At 39.5% G+C, this 21,591-nt stretch overlaps 1 protein-coding gene across 10 annotated transcripts in view; it reads right to left on the minus strand.

Annotated features, from left to right (window-relative positions):
- Positions 1–21,591, minus strand: part of LOC140196330 (inactive N-acetylated-alpha-linked acidic dipeptidase-like protein 2) — a 993,804-nt gene that overhangs the window by 432,302 nt on the left and 539,911 nt on the right. For all 10 annotated transcript variants that reach the window (XM_072255337.1, XM_072255335.1, XM_072255333.1 and 7 more), the window contains one exon: positions 18,438–18,723. In XM_072255337.1, coding sequence (XP_072111438.1) covers positions 18,438–18,723 — 286 coding nt within the window. The remainder of the gene's footprint in view (positions 1–18,437; positions 18,724–21,591) is intronic.

The following is a 21,591-nucleotide window of genomic DNA, read 5'->3' on the forward strand; positions in this document are numbered from 1 at the left end:
TTTGATAAAACTGCTGCTACCACTTTGCTATTTATGCCTTAGGTTACTTTGCTGTCAGGTTCCAGTCACATTACTGATGCCCAATTTAACATGTTGTAAAATAGAGCCCTTTCACTAAAAGCTTGGGACGTCAGTGATAACCTTCTGCTCTATCTTAATAGTTTCATGCTCTGCTTCCAAGGTGTGAGAAGAAATGTAATGGTTTAAAGCTGTAGCTGTGTTATTGGCCAGCTGGAAAGGAAACAAAATACAAATGTGAAACTGGTCATATTTAAGCTAGTGCTTGTGACTGATCTAAGTCAGTGATCCAGCAAAAAACATTCAGGCATCTCTTCAATGATATAAAAAAAAATGAGTTTCAACAAAACTTACATGTTTTTAAATACTTTAGTGCAGAATTTGACCCGTGCTGTGGACTAACCTCTTGCACTGATGGATATTATAATTATGAATTTTGTGACATTGCTCTGTAGCATTACTGATAGCTTTGAGGAAGCATTAATCTTTACATTGAGCAGCAAACTTTAACAATATGAAACTGAAGCCAGTTGAAAGTAGAAATTTTAATTAGGTTTAATATCTATACCATCTGCAATTCCATTCAAAGGACAATTTTCAAAAAAAATGCACTAATATTAGAATTTGAGACTTTTAATATTTAAAACAAAAATGTTAATTTAGTTAACAACTGCTCTATTGGATTAGAAAAAAACAGTTACGGTTTATTCAACTGAAATTAACTACACAAACCTAATATGAGATTTCATCCATTAAAAGTGCATTAAATTCTTCATTTAGTCATAGCTCAACTATTTGTTGGACAGAGAAGTCTTGCTAGTTCTTAGAGAAATCTTAATAAACATTTCTAAACTACAAAGCAAGATTACTGACGTATATCAAATCTAAAGTACATCAGTTATATTACATTTTCTACAAGGCATGCATGCTATTCATGCGGGCATAGTTGTGGGATATTTGACAAATTCACTTCAACCACTCCATCATTGGGGATACTGCCATTTTTGCCATGCAGCATTCACAATGTATCCACCTCACATAAGCAAGCTTAAAAATCCACACTAATTAATAATCGTGGTGAAACCACATTGTCACCTGTTCTCACGCATGTAAATATTCCACTTATGTAGAACCCCTATCAGTCTGGACCTGACTGAGTGACAGATTGCATCACTGTAGTGAATACCCTCTTATGCTGATCTCCATGTGGAGTCTAATGGCACTGCCTGGTCTAGCTGGGACTCCCCAGCATTATCCCGGGAATTTACCTCTCTGATTCTATATAATATGGATTGCTATATTAATTTCACTGGGTATTCTTAGCCTGTAGCATTGGAAAATTAATTGTCTTCATTTAAAGAAAGTTATTTTAGTTTAGTGAAAGTAAAAAAAAATGTAGGTGGCCATGAGCAATAAGATCATTAGACATAGGAGCAGAATTAAACTATTTGGTCCATCACGACTTCCCTCTTAAAACCATTCTCCTGTCTTCTCCCCATAACTTTATAAAGCAAGAGCCTTTTTACTATGTATGTAATATATCAGCAACATTTGAGTAATATTATGAACATATTGTTTGATTAAGCATTCTTTGTTCTTTACATAATGCATTAAGGGTTATATGTATGTAAGGGGGTTTCGACTTTTATGTTACTGCGGAGGCTAATTAAAATGGTGTCTTTGTTATGTTGATCTGGGGAATGCCGCTTTGTTGCGTTAAACGCTGAGAAAGTTTGCGCTAGCAGCTTGTTTTGGTTTAGAGTGTGATAAGAAATCTGTTATTAACCAATTAGGATAGTTGTTATGGTTTTGGTGTATTTGAAGATACTGTATGCGCGGGATTTTGGGGCAGAAGGCGGGAGAGCGAGACAGAGGATGGACGAGGTGCTGTGAATCCGCTAACGGGGTCGGACCCCGAGCGGGACGTTCGGCGAGGAGACGGAGACGGACTCGTGTGGAGCGTCTGGTCGACCACCGTTGTTGGTCCTAGGCGGCCGGTCGAGGTGGTCCGAGGGGTCGCAGGGTGAAGAAGAAGGTCCTTGAGCTCCAACTGTTTGTGCACGAAGAGTTTGAACTTTGATAAGTGTGGCACCTTTTATTTTCTTTTTATATTTTATTCTCTCTTAATTATATAGTTCCAGTAATATCTATAAACTGTAAATCATTTAATTGCATCTGCTGTATTGTCTGTTATTTGGGCGGGGTGGGGTACCTCACATAGCATCCACACAAACGAATTATCCAGTTTGGCGGGGCCGAGGCTGTTTCCCTAGACGACAGCGAGCTGAGCGACCCTGAGGGTGGCCGGGGGGGGGGGGGGGCTACATGTAAAAGTACATGAATGACATAGAAACATAGAAAACCTACAGCACAGTACAGGCCCTTCGGCCCACAAAGTTGTGGCGAACATGTCCCTACCTTAGAAATTACTACGCTTACCCATAGCCCTCTATTTTTCTAAGCTCCATGTACCTATCCAAAAGTCTCTTAAAAGACCCTCACATATGCGCCTCCACCATTGCCGGCAGCACATTCCATGCACTCACCACTCTCTGAGTAAAAACTTACCCCTGACATCTCCTCTGTACCTACTCCCCAGCACCTTAAACCTGTGTCCTCTTGTGGCATACATCATTATGCCACCAAGACGTACGTGTGTGCCTCACTATAGAAAAAATTAAATGCACATGTTTATCCAGGTCCCCCAAGTTTTCTTTTGTTTAGATTATGGAGAAACAATACATTACATTGGCGATGAGGAAGTTTTAAATGAACCCAAGATGACTACCTAGCAGATGAAGCACAGTGAAATGCTTGTTTTAAAAAAAAGAGCAGCAAGACCTTTGAGTTTAAAAAAAGCACAGCAAGATAAAAAAAAAGGGAGGAAACTTATAAATTCACGTTATTTAACTGTGATTATCAGGTGATAATAATATAAATAAATAAAAAAGAGCAGAAATGACTGGGCATCTCGGAAAGATAGATGAGTTTGAGTGCACAATGGATAACTGGCTGATGTAGACTGAGCGCATTGAGCAGTATTTAAAAGTAAATGGAATATTATGAAAACGAGTGCCAGCTTTGCTAAGCGAAATTAGCATAAGAGCTTACAGTTTGCTTAGAAGTTTAACTGTTCCAACCAATCCAGTCGAAATAAACTTTGCTAATATCATGAAAGCAATGTAAGAACATTTAGATTGAAACCATTGCTGATTGCAGAATATTTTAGGCTTCATAAGTGGAATCAAATGGCAGGGGAGTCCATTTCAGCTTATGTGAGGGAATTGAAGAGAAACTGAGGATTGTCCGTTCAGCGATAGGCTTAACTATGCATGGAAGAATTGTTTAATTTGTGGAATCTTACAAGAAAGCATTCAAAAGTAGCTCCTAACTGAAGCACAATTACATTTAAAAGAGCAGTTGAAATCACTGTATCAATGGAAACACCTGACAGAGAAGCATTTGAGTTACAGACAGGAATGAAATTGAGCATGAGTGAAATTGCAACATCTAAACAGAAATCAGCCTGGCTAAACATTGTGTTACTATTGTGGCAGGGGCTTACATATAACAGATTAATGCAGGTTCAAAGACGAAACTTACAGAAAATGCAAAAGCTAAGACACATTCAAAGAGCATGTCTGAAAGAGAAAAATACATGGACCGCACAGGAAAGAAATAAAGATAAAAATTTAAGTTGCAGTTACAAAAAGAGCACTAATTTGCATGCTGTTGATGAAAAGTCTGATAATGATGAGAGTGACACAGAACTGAGTAGCCTTAAGAATAACATTGTGAAAACTAACCAGAGACAAGCAATATGGCTTACACCAGAACTAAATGGCAAATTCCCCAGGGTCGGAATGAATTTGACCTTGATGGAGGTTGCCTTATGTAGGGATTTAGATTACGTAGTCATCATACTACCATGTCATACACGCATGCCTCACTAGAGTAAAAAAGAAACGTACACGTTTGTCCTGGTCAACAATGATTTTTCTTTGGTTATTTTATGGAGTTACAAAACAAAAAACTATTAACCTCTATTTTAAATATATACAATGACCAGGCTTCCACAGACCACTGTGGCAATAAATTCCATGGATTCACTACTGTCTCACTACAGAAATTCCTCCTCATCTCTGTTCTAAAGAAATGTTCTTCTATTCAGAGGCTGTGCACTCTGGTTTTAGACTCACCCACAATTGGAAACATCCTCTCCATGTTCACTCAATTACACCTTCCAATATTTAATAGATTTCAATGAGAGTTCCCTCACCCCCTCCCAGTATAAACTCCAGAGAATGCAGCCCCAGAGAGCTATCAAACACTCTTCATACATTAACACTTTCATTCCTGGAACATTCTCATAAACCTCCTCTGGACCCTCTCCAATGCCATCATATCATTTTTTAATAATGGGCTCAAAACTGCTCACAATGTTCCAAACGTGTCCGACCACACCTTATAAAGCCCCAGCATTATGTCTTTGCTTGTATATTCGAATCCTCTCAAAATGAATGCTGATATTGCATTTGCCTTCCTTACTACAGACTCAGCCTGCAGGTTAACCAATTTCTGAATTCACTCCCTGTTTAGAATATAGTCTCTGCCTTTATTTCTTCTACCAAAATGAAAGAAATACAAAATAAAATCAGGAAGTGCTGGAAAAATTTAGCATATCAGAATCAGGTTTATTATCACTGGCATGTGTGTGAAAGAAAATATCCAGAGCTGACACTGTATTGAGCAAGGAAGAGTTAATGATCTTCAAATGTAAAATCAAAGTCTACTGTGACAAATGTACTCTGTGCGGCTGACAATGTGCCTTTCAGTCAGGCTGATTAAAATAACTATGTTTGTATTTGTTGTTCCAAGAATCTTCACATGTCTGATATACTCTTTTAGCCTGTCTGATATACCCTTTTGAGAAACTAACACTGAAGTAAATATGTAACTGCTCAGGGACATATCCTGCAACTTTGCTACTCAGCGGAAGTGCCATTGAAGTTCCTCCTTCTGATGATGTGCTTTTCTCTCATATGCTTGGGATATAAATAAGAGCGTGACCCATCGTCAGACAGAGTCTCACGAACTCAGCTTTTAGGAGGATGGGCTCTCCATGATATCATGCTACAATAAAGGCGTCCTGAAGTGATCTCCCTCCGTGTCCGAGTCTTAGTTCTTTTTCCGCAACGACAATGTGTCGTGAAATTTGTTAACTTCACAGCAGCAGTTTAATGCAATACATAATATAGAAGAAAAAAAGAAAAAAATTAAATAAACAAGTAAACAAATTACGGTATATGCATATTGAATAGATTAAAAATTGTGCAAAAACAGAAATAAAATATATTTAAAAAGTGAGTTTCAATGTCCATTTAGGGATCAGACAGCAGAGGGGAAGAAGCTGCTCCTGAATTGCTGAGTGTGTGCCTTCAGGTTTCTGTACCTCCTACCTGATGGCAAAGTTGAGAAAAGGGCATGCCCTGGGTGCTGGGTGTCCTTAATACTGGATGCTGCCTTTCTGAGACACTGCTCCTTGGAGATGTCCAGGTACTTTGTAGCCTAGCCACCCAAGATGGAGCTGACTATATTCATAACTCTCTGCAGCTTCATTCGGTCCTGTGCAGTAGCCACCCCACCATACCAAATAGTGATGCAGCCTGGAAGAATGCTCTCCACGGTACACCTAAAGAAGCTTTCTGTGGACATACCAAATCTCTTCAAACTCCTAATGAAGTCTAGTCGCTGTCTTGCCTTCTTTATAGCTGCATTGATATGTTGGGACCAGATTAGGTCCTCAAGAGATCTTGACACCCAGGAACCTGAAACTACTCACTCTCTTCACTTCTGATAACCAATAGGGAGAGCAAAATAGATAACGTTTCAGGCCCTAAACCCCTCATCAGGACATCTAAGGTTCTAGACCCGAAATTGTTGCTATCCACAAATATTTCTCGTATTGCTAAGTTTTCCAGAACTTTCTGTTTTTAGTTTAAATTGATCATTTTATTGACTTGCAAGTGTTTCAGTACTTTATTCACATTCTAAGTAATATCTTTTTTCAATCAGCTGAAGCAAAATTTAGAATAGCTTGTTTTTATATAGTTGAAATGCGATAAAGCTCCAACCCTGTCAAAAGTTGTTCAAAGCTAGCTTAACCACAATGGTAATTGAAATTCAATGCACACCATACCTCACTGGTTGCATAAGAGTTGCGCATGGTTAATCTTCTACATCTAGACCAAGAAAGTGTGGATATATGGAGGTTGTAGTATATTCAGATTTTATGCTGAATCCAATGTGATTCAGCCCAATTCCAAACATTACAGCTATCTTGGCCTTACTGGTCCCTTCATGTATTCAAATTCTTCAATTAAACCTTAATAAAATTACACTCAAAATCGTTTATGACTTTTACAGCCTTCTTTGGGGTTAGCACATATAGCAAATAACTTCAACAAAATAACTTCAGCCACCAGTCTTCAGATGCGAATATGAACTATGGATGAAAAAGCACCTCCGAACAATGGGTTCCTAAGAACCATGAACGACAGTTAACTGGAACCAGACAATGCTGATAATAATTCATTCAGATGTCTCTGGTGGGTGCGAAGTAGGAGATGTGAAGTTTGTACATTGTAAATATGGAATTCTCCTTTGATCTTTAGCACATAAAATGTTGTGCAACATTCTCATTCTCTCTCTCTCTACTCCACTCTAAAAGGCTGTCAGATTATTTGTGAGTGTGTATCAAATAAAAGACTACTTTTCATATCTACCAACTGAGTCTCTCCAGTTACTTTGTTCATGTGACAACAGTGATAATTTGTGGGAGCAAACATTACAGTAAAGAGATTTACAGTACTATGCAAAAGTCTTAAGCACATATAAATCATTAGGATGCCTAAGACTTTGCACAGTACTGTAGTGATTTTATGTATTGCACTGTATCGCTGCAAACAAATTCCAAGACATATGTGAATGATGATAAATCTGTTTCTGATATGGGTCTCTATTGTGGACTGAGAGTGGGAAGGGGGCAGGAAGAGGGAAGGCACCAGAGGGATATTCTGTAAAGATCTATAAACCAACTGTTTGGAATCAAATGATTTTGCCTGGTGTCTCAGAGCTGGGTGTGTCTGCACCCACACCACCTCCACCCCTGGCATTCCTTACCGGTCCCACACTACTCCAACAGCACTCCACCCTTACCATTCCCAACATTCTTTGATCCTGTCAGATTTACGGTCTTGCTGTTCGCTTCATGTTGACAAATACAGTACTGAACAAAAGTCTTAGGCACCCCAGCTATATACTGTATACATGCCTTAGACATTTTCACAGCACCGTAACTTCATTAGGTTAAGTGGAATGGGATACAGTGGGGCTGGTGGGGGGAGGTTTTCGTCAAATATAACAAATAATTAGGGTAACTAGGCACAATAGGATCTATCACTTAGTAAGTTTAGAACTGACAGGGGGTCACCCAAGTTCATTACACACTTACATGGGATGGACTGGTTGACTACTTTCCAACCACCTGTTAGATGTCAAAGTCAAAAATGGGAAATGTCAGAAAATTTCTTCTGATATCAAAGATTGGAAATACAATTGTAGTCAGCAGCAAGAATTCAGAAACATTTGATTACAATCCCACTCATTTTCTCCTACTGAAATAACAGTATAAGTTCAATGTTTTAATTTGGCAGCTGCATTATATAGGCATCTGAATGGAACACTTCATGGTATAGAGTGTACTGTAACAATGTGCCCATCAAAGTTCATGAGAAGGTCAGTAAATAAATCACTGGGCGTTAACTAATCACCCGATTTTCACAAACAAGGAAGCAGAGAGCTACATTTTCACAAATTGAACCATATGATCTGAGCAGTATTATAAAGGAGAACATTACAACTAGTCCTTCTGCTGGTTGATCAAACAAAACCCATTGATACTGGTCACAAGGCACTCACATCTCAGCTGTGCCACAATTTTTTTTATCATCAATCTTCTGAATTGCACAAGGGGTTTGGAAGGACTCCCAGCAAAACACTGAAATGCACACAAATGAACCGCTGTCAAGCTGACCCACAGGGAGCAGGGATTTAATTTAGGATGCAAAATTGAGTCCTCTCAGCCTTTGAAATTCATTGATTTAGAATCATGTTTGCAGTTAATAGACATTTTTGTATTAACCCATTATTTTATTCTAGATTCATAAATGCCAGGACACATTCTTAAAAAAATACTTGACTGATCAAGTTTATAACTGAAGAATATACTGTAGGCAGGACTACTTTCTAAATCAAAATTTAAATGATATAATTTCTTTTCTTAGCTTCAGTGACCCTATCAAAAAGAAAGTATATGACTTATACTCTATTATTAGACACTTCATTATCCTCATACCAGAGAGACAATGACCACCAATCTTCCAACTAGTATGATGGAATTGGACTGCAGTTGGCTTTCCAACATTTCATTTATTTTACTTTATTTTAAAAGGCAAGATAAAAGATGATAACAGGATCGCATTTTTTAAACTAGCATCCTCATGGAATTGATCAAATCATTTCATTGTGATAGGCTGTTCGTGCACTTCCATGCCAGTGATAATAAACCTGGTTCTGATTCCTCTGCCAATGAAGGTTGGTGACTAATCTGTTTTAAGTGAGTACATTGGTTTAAGCCATAATGTTTATGCATTCCACTTATTGCATTTTACTGGAGAACTACTGTCTTCATCAAAAGAAACTGCAGTAGTTTCTCCTTGCCAAAATAGTTTATCCGCAAAACAATAGACCACTGGCTGTAAGTCACACGTCTTCAATTTGATGCATGCTATCAATAAGTATTGTTAGTTTTCTCTTTTTGTGTATGGCCCTTTATACCACTGAGATCGTTATGTCTGATGCAGAGGGCCGCAAGATTAAGCCACTAAATAATACACACAAAGAGCGCAGGTTCAGCACCTGCCTTTGAGATGCAATGAAACAGAAGCACTTCATCCAAATTAAGCTCAATCCACTTGCACATCTTTTAAATTATATACTCCATTCTCTTTGCACAATGTGGTCTCCTCTATATTGGAGGAAACCCAAATCAGATTGTGTGGCTGCTTTTCAGAACACCTCATTTCAGTTCCCAAAGTTGATACTGAGCTTCCAAGTTGCGTGTCACTTTAATTCTGCATCCTACTCCCAGTCTAACTTCTCTGTCTTTAAAATGTTGCCTTATGCCAGCAAAGCCTATTGTATCCTCAAGGAGCAGCATCTTGCCTTCCTACTAGATACACTGGAACCCTTAGGACAACACTGAATTCAAGTTCCAGGTAACTAGACTGCAATTTGAGTCAGAACTGGCAATTTCTGATGAAAGATCATCAACGTGTAATGTTAAATTGACTTTTGTCTCTTCATAGCTCCTACCAGACCAGCTGTGTTTGTCTAGCATTGCCTTTATTTCAGATTTCCAGCAACTACAGTGTTCTTTCTTTCAAGGATCCAATATTGTTTCTGTTAGTGGACAGAAGACAGAGGAAAAGAAAATCACTCTTCTCCTTTCATTTTCATCTCCTACAGACCAAAAAGCTGTATTCAACAGGCCTCCACTACCCTCTCAATTGGAACCACCATCATTCTTGCTGCCACACTTAAACACACATTCTTTTTGTTCCAATTACTAATGTTTCTCCCACTAAAACAAGATCATGGGCCTGAAACTTTTATTCAATCTCTCTCCATGGATCCTGCCAGAGCTGAGTGCTTCCAACATGTTCTGTCTTATTTAATATTTCGTATATTTCAATCAATGTATTAAAGTTATTAAAGGCAAACATCACAACCATTAGCACATAAAAGAAAACACACATCAGTCCTTTATGAGGGGCCTGTGGTGGAAAGGGTGAGCAAGATCTCACTCCTGGACATCAACTTTTCAGAGAATTCCATCATATTGATGTAGTCACAAAGAAGGGATACTAGTGGCTCTACTTCATCAGCAATTTGAGAAGATTCAGTATATCAACAAGGACTCTTGCTTACTTCTATAGTTGTATTGTGGAGAAACATACATTAAGCTGTTGTTTACCAGCTACAGATCAGTGCTCAACACCATCATCCCCGCAGTACTAATTAACAAACTTCAGGTTTTAGCCTCCCTATTCTTCTACAACTGGATCCTCCCTTAAGTGGGAGCCCACAATCAGCGTGGGCCACTAACAACACCTTCTCCTTGCTGACAATCTACACAGGCACACCGCAAGGATGGGTGCTTAGACCATTGCTCTACTTTCTCTACATTCATGACTGTACGGGTAGCCACAACTCAAATAACATCCATAAATCCGCTGATGACACCACTGTTGCTGACAGGAGTTCAGATGGCGATAAGGAGGAGTACAAGAGGGAGACACATCGGCTGCTTGAGTGGTGCCACAACAACCTCACACTGACCAAGCAATTATGGACTGCAGGAAGGGTAAGGCACCAGATTACATACCAGCCCTCGCAAGGGGTCAGCAGTCGAAAGGTTGAGGAGCTTTAGCTTCTTGGACATCAACATCCCAAGAGGGTCTATCCTGGGCCCAACACATTAATATACTCACGAAGGAGGCACACCACTGGCCGTGCAGCAAAAAGGTGGCATCCATCAGTGAGGACCTTCACCAACTGATATATGTCCTCTTCTTGTTACTGTACTACCACTGAGGAGCCTGAAGACGCACACTCATCGTTATAGAAACAGCTTATTTCCCTCCATAATCAACTTCCAAACACACTACCTCATTACACCTGTACGAACAGGATGGATTACACCAGAATCCAAGGGGATCAATATCCTTACAGTTTGATTTACTAGAGTTGCTGGGGGCAGGTTTAAACTAATTTGGCAGGGGAAATTGGAACTGGAGTGATAGAGCTGATGGATGGGGCAGTTGGTGGTACAACTAGATGCAGTGTGTAGTGAGATTGTGTGGAAGGACAGACAGATGATAGGGCAAAATTGCAGTCAGTGGGATGAGTTACAGTGTAACAGCAGGGGGGGGACAAAATCAAAAAGAGCGATAAATACTTAAGATGTTATATTTGAATGCACACAGTATGTGGAATAAGGTGGATGACCTTGTGATATTGTCATCATCTCTGAGTCATAGCTGAAAGAAGATCATAGTTGGGAGTTTAACATCCAAGGATACACATTGGTAGGCAGAGAGGTTGGGGTGGCTCTATTGGTAAAAAATGAAATCAAATCTTTGGAAAGAGGTTACGTAGGATTGGAAGATGTAGAATCCTTGTGGGTATAGTTAGGAAATTGCAAGGGTAAAAAGTCCCCGATGGGAGTTACTTACAGGCCTCTAAACAGCCCAGGATGTGAGCTGCAAATTACAACAGGAGATGAAAAAAGGCATTTAAAAAGGGCAATATTGCGATAATCATGGGGGATTTAAATATGCAGGTAGATTGACTTCTTAACAGTAAGGCCAAAGTCAGTTTGTAGGGGCAGCAATGTCTCTCCTCCCATTACACTGAGCACTGGCACTCCATAAGGCTGTGTGTTCAGCCCTCTGCTGTTCACACTGCTGATGCACAACTGTGTCTCAGGATCCAGTTTAAATGGTGTCATCAAGTTTGCAGATGACACAACAGTGGCCTTATCAAGAATGATGAAGCAACGGAGTTTAGAGAGAAAGTGGAGCAGCTGGTGGATTGATTTGAGAACAACCTAAGCTTGAACGTGGAGGAGGCAAAGGAAATCGTTGTGGACTTCAGGAAACCATCCCCCTCTGCAAATACATGGCTCCTCCAGACAGAGAGTTAAGTGCACCAAGTTCCTGGGGGTTCACATCACGGATGACCTCACCTGGTCCCTAATACCACCTTCCTGAACAAGAAGGCACAGCAACACCTCCACTTCCTAAAATTGAGGCAAGCAAGGCCCCCACCCCCATCTTAACTTCATTTTACGGAAGCACTAAGAGTGTCCTTGCAAGTTTCTCGCCAGGCCATTAAGCTTCTGAATTCCCAGCTACATCGTATGCAAAGTGTCACTGGTTAATCTGTTCCATACTTTACAACATTTAATATAATGCACTTTAATTTGTTATTTATGTGTGATTCATCTGTAGGTTTTATTCTTACCTTCATAAGTTATCGTGTGTTCTATGTGTTGTGTGCTTTACATGCTGGCTCGAAGAAATGTTGTCTCTTTTCTATATACATTAAATGGCTATATATTTTATATACACTTATGTAGTTAAATGACAATAAACTTCAATTGACTTGATTTGAAAATCTGGTTGGATCCCAAGAGAGGGAATTTGTAGAATGTCTATAAGGTTGTTTTTTAGAGTAGCTTGTGGTTGAGCCCACTAGAGGAAAGACAATTCTGAACATGGTGTTCTGTAATAAACTTGATCTGATTAGGGAGCTTAAGATAAAGGAACCCTAAGGAGAGTGTGATCATAATATGATAGCATTCACATGGCTGTTTGAGGGCAAAAAGATAACGTCAGATGTGTCAGTATTACAGTGGAGTAAAGGGAATTACAGAGGTATGAGAGAGTAGATTGGAAGGGAACACTAGCAAAGATGGTGGCAGAAAAGCAATGGCTGGTGCTTGTGGAGGGAACGCAGGAAAGATACACCCCAAAGATGAAGATGTCATCAAAAGGGAGGACAAGGCAACCATGCTGATAAGTAAGGTCAGAGACAGCATAAAAGAGAGGGCATGTAATGTAGCAGAAATTGGTGGGAAAGTAGAGAATTTGGAAGCTTTTAAATTCCAACAAAAGGTATCTAAAAAAAGCCACAAAGAGAGAAAAGATAAAATATGAAGGTAAGCATAGCAATAATATAAAAGAGGATACAAACAGGTTTTTCTAGATATATAGAGAGTAAGAGAGAAGATGAGAATGGATATCGGACACTGGAAAATGATGCTGGAGAGATAGTAATAGGCGAGAAAGGAATTGCAGACATACTTAGTAAGTATTTTGTATCAGTCTTCACTGTGGAAAGTACCAGCAGAATGTTAGAAATGCAAGAGTGTCAGGGGACAGAAGTGGGTGTTGTTGCTATGACTAAGGAGAATGTGCTTGGGAAGCTGAAAAGCCTGGAGGTAGATAAGTCAACTGGACCAGATGGACTACACCTCAAGGTTCTGAAGCAGATAGCTGAAGAGACTGTGGAGGCATTAGTAATGGTCTTTCAAGAATCACTAGATCCTGGAATGGTTCTGGAGGACTGGAAAATTACAAATGTTATTCCACTCCATAAAGAAGGAGGGATGTAGAAGAGAGCAAGTTATCAGCCAGATAATCTGACTTCAGTGGTTAAGATAGGAACATAGAAACATAGAAAATAGGTGCAGGAGTAGGCCATTCGGCCCTTCGAGCCTGCACCGCCATTTATTATGATCATGGCTGATCATCCAACTCAGAACCCTGCGCCAGCCTTCCCTCCATACCCCCTGATCCCCGTAGCCACAAGGGCCATATCTAACTCCCTCTTAAATATAGCCAATGAACTGGCCTCAACTGTTTCCTGTGGCAGAGAATTCCACAGATTCACCACTCTCTGTGTGAAGAAGTTTTTCCTAATCTCAGTCCTAAAAGGTTTCCCCTTTATCCTCAAACTGTGACCCCTCATTCTGGACTTCCCCAACATCGGGAACAATCTTCCTGCATCTAGCCTGTCCAATCCCTTTAGGATTTTATACATTTCAATCAGATCCCCCCTCAATCTTCTAAATTCCAACGAGTACAAGCCCAGTTCATCCAGTCTTTCTTCATATGAAAGTCCTGCCATCCCAGGAATCAATCTGGTGAACCTTCTTTGTACTCCCTCTATGGCAAGGATGTCTTTCCTCAGATTAGGGGACCAAAACTGCACACAATACTCCAGGTGTGGTCTCACCAAGGCCTTGTACAACTTCAGTACTACCTCCCTGCTCCTGTACTTGAATCCTCTCGCTATAAATGCCAGCATACCATTTGTCTTTTTCACCGCCTGCTGTACCTGCATGCCCACTTTCAATGACTGGTGTACAATGACACCCAGGTCTCGTTGCACCTCCCCTTTTCCTAATCAGCCACCAATCAGATAATAATCTGTTTTCCTATTTTTGCCACCAAAGTGGATAACTTCACATTTATCCACATTAAATTGCATCTGCCATGAATTTGCCCACTCACCCAAACTATCCAAGTCACCCTGCATCCTCTTAGCATCCTCCTCACAGCTAACACTGCCGCCCAGCTTCGTGTCATCTGCAAACTTGGAGATGCTGCATTTAATTCCCTCATCCAAGTCATTAATATATATTGTAAACAACTGGGGTCCCAGCACTGAGCCTTGCAGTACCCCACTAGTCACTGCCTGCCATTCTGAAAAGGTCCCGTTTATTCCCACTCTTTGCTTCCTGTCTGCTAACCAATTCTCTATCCACATCAATACCTTACCCCCAATACCGTGTGCTTTAAGTTTGCACACTAATCTCCTGTGTGGGACCTTATCAAAAGCCTTTTGAAAATCCAAATATACCACATCCACTGGTTCTCCCCTATCCATTCTACTAGTTACATCCTCAAAAAATTCTATGAGATTCGTCAGACATGATTTTCCTTTCACAAATCCATGCTGACTTTGTCCGATGATTTCACCGCTTTCCGATGTGCTGTTATCACATCATCGATAACTGACTCCAGCAGTTTCCCCACCACCGATGTTAGGCTAACCAGTCTATAATTCCCCGGTTTCTCTCTCCCTCCTTTTTTAAAAAGTGGGGTTACATTAGCCACCCTCCAATCCTCAGGAGCTAGTCCAGAATCTAACGAGTTTTGAAAAATTATCACTAATGCATCCACTATTTCTTGGGCTACTTCCTTAAGCACTCTGGGATGCAGACCATCTGGCCCTGGGGATTTATCTGCCTTTAATCCCTTCAATTTACCTAACACCACTTCCCTACTAACATGTATTTCGCTCAGTTCCTCCATCTCACTGGACCCTCTGTCCCCTACCATTTCTGGAAGATTATTTATGTCCTCCTTAGTGAAGACAGAACCGAAGTAATTATTCAATTGGTCTGCCATGTCCTTGCTCCCCATAATCAATTCACTTGTTTCTGTCTGTAGGGGACCTACATGATGTTGAAGTCTTTTATTAAGGATACGTTTTTGGGGTAGATGGAGGTACATGATAAAATAGGCTGAAGTCAGCATGGCTTTCTAACGGGGAAATCTTGCCTGACAAATCTTCCAGAATTCTTTGAAGAAATAACAGACAGGGTAGACAAAGGAGAGTCAGTGAGTGTTGTTTACTTGGATTTTCATAAGGCTGGTGACAAGGTGCCACAACATCAGACTGCTTAACAAAGCAAGAGCTTGTGGTATTACAAGAAAGGTAGTAGCATGGATGGAAGTTTGGCTGACAGGCAGGAGGCAAAGAGTGATAATAAAGCTGGCTTTTCTGGTTGGCTGGAGTGAGTAGTGGTGTACCACAGGGGTTGGTGTTGGGACCGCTTCTTTTCACATTGTATGTCAATGATTTGGATAATGTAATTGGTAGTTTTGTGGCCAAGCTTGCAGACAATACGAAGATAGGTGGAGGGGCACGTAGTATTGAAGGAGCAGGGTGTCTGCAGAAGGACTTAGAAAGATTGGAAGAATAGGCAAAGAAGTGGCAAATGGAATATAATTTGGGAATTGCGTACTCATGCACTTTGGCAGAAGGAATAAAGGCATGGACTGTTTTCTATGTGAGGAAAAAAAATCAAAAATCAGAAGTGCAGAGGGGCTTGGGAGTTCTTGTGCAGGATTCCCTGAAGGTTGAGTCAGTGATAAGGAAGACAAATGCAACATTAGCATTAATTTCAAGAGGACTAGATGACAAAAGCAGGGATGGAGTGTCAAAGTTTTATGAAGTATTTGTCAGACTGCACTTGTGAGCAGATTTGGGTCCCTTATCTGAGAAAAGATGTGCTGCCATTGGAGAGGATCCAGAGGAGTTCGACAACAATAATTCCAGTAATGAAAGGGTTAACATATGAGGAGTGTTTGATAGCTCTGTGCTTGTGCACACTGGAATTTAGAAGAATGAGGGGGGATCTCATTGCAACCTATCAAATATAGAAATGTCTGGATGGGCAGAGGCTGTTTCCTATATTGGGAGAGTCGTAGAACTGAGGGCGCAGCCTGAAAATTGACTGATGTCTATTTAGATCAGAGATGAGGAAACATTTCTTTTGCCAGAGGGTGGTGAATCTGTGGAATTCATTGCCACAGGTGGTTATGCAGGCCAAGTCACTGTGTATATTTAAGGTGAAGGTTGAAAGGCACTTGATTAGTTAGGGATTCAAAGGTTATGGGGAGAAGACATGAGACTGGGGTTGAGAGGGGTAATGAATTAGCCATGATGGGATGGCAGTGCATAGTTGATGTGCCAAATAGCCTAATTCTGCTCCTGTCTTATGCTCTTGATATTCCACTTTTGCACTATTTACAGTCGGCCCTCCTGATCCGCGAGGGATTGGTTCTGGGACCTCTCGCGGATACCAAGAAACGCGGATGCTCAAGTCCGTTATTCAACCTGGCCAAATGCGGTGGACCTTAGGACCCAGCGGAACCCCGGACCTTATTTAACCTGTCTTAGTGCAGTGGACATTAGGACCTGGCAGCGGAGCTCTGAATCCACAGTGTTTCTGTTCACGAAAATAATCACGATCGCGATTAAAATAAAGTGGAAATAATAAAGCAATCAGAAAGAGGTGAAACGCCATCGGTCATTGGAAAAGCATTAGGCTACAGTCGGTCAATGATCAGAATAATTTTAAAGGATGTAGTGAGAAAATCCCTGCCCCAATGAATGCTACAATTATTACTAAGCAACGCAGCGGTTTAATTATTGAGTTTTGAGGTTTGGGGTTTTTGAGCCTGCACATCAACCCGGCAGGGATGGACAGTGCTCTCGGGAGCGGTCTGTCACTGGATCAAACTCGGGAATTTCTGTTCCAGAGCCTGGTACTGAAACGTACGTTTCTTAAGTGTTTTATATGCAGAGGAAGGTAAAGTCTATACTATATACTAAGACAAACGTTTGACTAACTGACACTAAATAATACCAGATATACTTGTTCCGACTTATTTAGTAAATGAACTTCTGGTTTTTTTTCGATCCCGATCCACGGTAACCTACGCACATCCTCCCGTATACATTAAATCATCTCCAGATTACTTATAATACCTAATACAATGCAAATGCTATGAAAAATAGTTGTTATACTGCATTGTCTAGGGAATAATGACAAGAAAAAAAAGTCTGTACATCTTCGAACAACAAGTGCTGGAAGAGCACTTCCGGGTTTTCTCGATTCACGGTTGGTTGAATTCGCGCATGTGGAACTCATGGATAAGGAGGGCCGACTGTATTTTTGTAATACAGTATACAGTGATTTTTATGTCTTGTACCACACTGCTACTGCAAAATAACAAATTACACATGAAATACATCAGCGATACTAAATCTGGTTCTGATTGTAGAAGCAGTAATACAATTACATTTTGTCATAAAAGAGAAAGGAGAGTATTATACAGAAATTTTAAATATACATAAAAATGAATGACCAAATAGTTTACAATAGACAAATGCTCTATATAATAAGTTTCAATTAACTATTAAGATTCTCATACATGTTGAATACTTTTAAGTTGAAAACATAGATATTGGCAGGAAATTCACTGTAGGCTATAAATGTAACCTTTACACTTTGAAGACAATATATGCATTACGTTTATGTTCTTCACACAAACAGAAGCTAACTCAACTCAAGAGGCCAAGTTATGCTGCTCAAGCTTCACCTACCTCACCCAAATTGCTACCTAGAGCCTCCAAAATTTGTACTAACCTAGGCCAAGTTCGGAGGGCATTTCACACTCACCCTCCACATCCAGAATCCACTGAAATCCAAAGACTGATCAGCTCCTGTGGGAATGCACATGGCGGTATGGTGTTTTAGTTCTGCACATTTATAAACTGATAGTTATGGGTTAGAAGAAAAAAAGCTGCTGACCTACATAATACTGAACTTAAGATAAATGTCATCTTACTTTGCACAACAAATTGTAACTAAGATTCAGTGTGTACCATTTATCTTGATGGGACTAAGTAGGTTTTTGAGGAGGATTTTAGGGATTATGAATACGATTTAGACTGCTACCAGGGACCACAGATTGGATCTCTCATAAAGGCTGACTTATGATAGATGTACATGACTGGACTGCAAAGGAAGACCTAGCGGCTCCACTATGCAGAATAAATAATCTTGTCAAAATATTTGGAGTAATTCTGATTTTACCGAGCAAATAAAATACCTTAAAATGACAGGCAGAATTGGTTTCTAACACTTTCATTACCTCCAGAGATCCTTTGGCAGAATATGCTGCATAGGAATAAAGAAGGTCATTCTTCTCCTTTGTCTCACGTGGGGCTGAGGGTAGAGTACTGCATTGCTGTCCACTGGGATAAAAGCATTGGCTGCTGTTCATCAAAATGATTTTGTTTTGGTCTGCATCAGGCAAGCTGAGAAGAACTGTGTAATTCACTAAGCGGATCTCTGTTAAACCAGATGCAGTCCACTGCTCCATTATATGTGTCACAGATCCCCCTTCGCTTGACTCAGCAGCAAGTAATGTAAAATTCCTAAACAAGACAAAGAGAATAATTACTTTTGATGCTTATTACATTCATCACACTTATATCAAAATACTAAAAGCACACAAGTAATAATTTAAGATTAATATGCACAGAAATTAATCATTATATGAAATAAACAATGTGACAATTCGCTATCACTGTTTTCATGTTTTATGCTGCAAACGCCATACCTGGTTATTTTAAAACATAGCTATTCCATATGACGTTTCACAGGGAAAGTGAAACTAATGTGTGGTATTCAAAAATGTGGGAAGGAATGGAGAAAATAATGAACAGGAAATTTGGGGAAAGAAAGTTAGAAAAGAGTGGGTGAATTAGTGAAAGAAGATAGCAAAAGGATGGAAAGAAAAGCGGAAAGAATGAAGAAGTAGGGGTGAATCAAGATGAATGGGGGAAGAGAGAGAGAGGAGTGAGGAGGAAGGACAGAGAGAAGGACTAAAGCAGGAGATTCATTTTGAAAAGTAAAATGGATATAGAGAAGACAAGTGGAGATAGAAACAACATCATGGAATGAATTATCGGAAGCAGAGAAGAGACATGAGATAAATGTAGAATGGAAAACAACCTCCGCCGATTGGTGAACTCCCAGCAAGAAAGGAAGAACAATTCAACAATTACTCAGTGTGTGAAAAGGCAAGAAGGGGACAAAAGGGGGCTTGAGAAAAAAAGATGTCAGTTGTAGGATCACAAAGCAAAAACGATTTTCATGGATGGAGGTGGCAGTGAGGAAGTATGAGACTAAGGTTTGAGGTGCATGATTGAAGGTCTTAAATATTAAACAATCAATATATGTTCACAAGCAACGTTATAACATTACCATCCATAAAAATACCATGCCAGCAGGCAAGAATGGCTGTTAAGTAGTGGAATAAATACTGAAATTTATAAAGTTAGGAAACTAACTCAATCAAACACTACTGCTAGCAATGAGGTTTGCCTTGATTTCAAAAGGATCATTGTTATGCAGTTTCATGATCAAAATTCACATGCTTTTTAGAATCCGCGATCTAATGATCTTGATCATTATGATAACGATCAGGCCTACTGCAAACAAATGGCCTTTTGGTGAGTTGGTGACAATGGTGAAGAAAATACTTCAGACTTCATTGAACATTATACTGGGGCTTGAAATCAGAACATTATTAACAATGAATAATCCTAACACATCACCAATACCAGGAGCAAAGTACATTATTGCAAAGGGACATTCCAACACTGAATTTCCAGCATTATTTGCTTTGTTGTAGTGGGTAACCCAGCTATGGAATATTATAAATGTTTTTATAAATAAAAATCCTATTTTTGAAACAAATCACATTCTTTTGCTGATCAATACTGACCTCGCTCTAGGTCAAGGCAAGATTTCTTCGAGCTTTCAAATTACGAGGAAGCCATTCTTCCAGTGATAATTTTTAAACCACAAATAAATTATGGCAGCATAAGTTGAATGACCATAATTATGCATCACTAAGCAGACCCAACACACTGAATAAAATACTCATTAAACGTTTCCTCAAAGCAAAAAAAGATTGGGAGATTTGAGAACATGGTTACTCAAGGAATGGTTTTTGAAGCAATTTTAATTTAAGGTATCTGAAAAAGCTGCTAGATGTATTTAAAAAGGATAGCCATTGTTGAACTTATATAAAGTTAATACAGATAATTTAAACATTAACCAAAGAGTAATGGTCAAGATGAATGATTCAATATTACGGTACAATTTTAAAAAAACAGGATTTTATTCTTACGATAAACTCGTCCACAGTATAATAGTCTCAGCTAACTTAGTTTGGCATCCTCTGAAGCACATTTTTACAATATTTGTTAATATGTTTCCTGTGGCACAAGTCAATTTGAGTAATTCGGGGAAAAAAAACTATGGTTGTACTTAAAACCATGTCTGTAGTGGGAACTAGCAATGCAAGGTCAGGAGTTCCGCACAGAACCATATATTATCTCAGACAGTTATTCTCACTCATTCTTAAAATCTGCCAGTATTGTCACTTTTCAGTTTGTAATCTCCTTGAGCTGTTCATTAATAGTAACAGATCAAAAGGAGTTGAATTTGAGGCAGCTAGCTCAGCCACATGGTTAACATAGCAGTGCTTCCAAAACAGAGGCTTTTAAGATAAAGAAAGTCATGTACAATATATTGAAGGATGCATGAAACATTCACACACACACACAGACTTGATGGATTCAGATGCTTTGCTCACATTTTGATTTATAAAGTAATCCAGTAATTATAAGAACCATTTAAAATAAGTAGAGATAGTTGTCTAGATACCTATTAGATAAACTATTTTAAATATAGAATCTGACTGCAGGATTCAATTCAAGATAGTTTAATGTCATTTCCTGTACACAAGTATAAAGGAGAAATGAAATAATTGTTATTTTGGATCTGATGCAGCACAATAAAAACAAAACAGAAAAGAACATAGAAGTAATTAAAAAGCACAATAAATATAAACACACAAGATAGCTTATATACATGAATTGACTGTGTGGCTGTACAAAAGGTGACTGACAGGAAATAATAAAGTCTTGGTGGAGTTAATGGGTGGAAGTGTTGATCAGCCATTCTGTTTGGGGAAAATAACTGTTTTTGAGTCTGGTGGTCCCAGTGTGTGGGAGTGGGACAAACGGTCCATGAGCAGGGTGTGTGGGATCCTTCATGATGTAAATGGCCCTTTTCTGGAATACTTCTGTATATATGTTCTTGATGGCAGGTAGGCTGATGCCAGTCAAGTGTTGTGCAGTTTTGACTATTTGATGTAGAGCTTTCCTGTCTGCTACAGTGCAATTTCAGAACCAAACAGTGATGCAGTTTGTCAGGATGACGTGAGTATG

The sequence above is a fragment of the Mobula birostris genome, chromosome 4, assembly GCF_030028105.1.
Source record: "Mobula birostris isolate sMobBir1 chromosome 4, sMobBir1.hap1, whole genome shotgun sequence".
Classification (NCBI taxonomy): Eukaryota; Metazoa; Chordata; class Chondrichthyes; order Myliobatiformes; family Myliobatidae; genus Mobula; species Mobula birostris.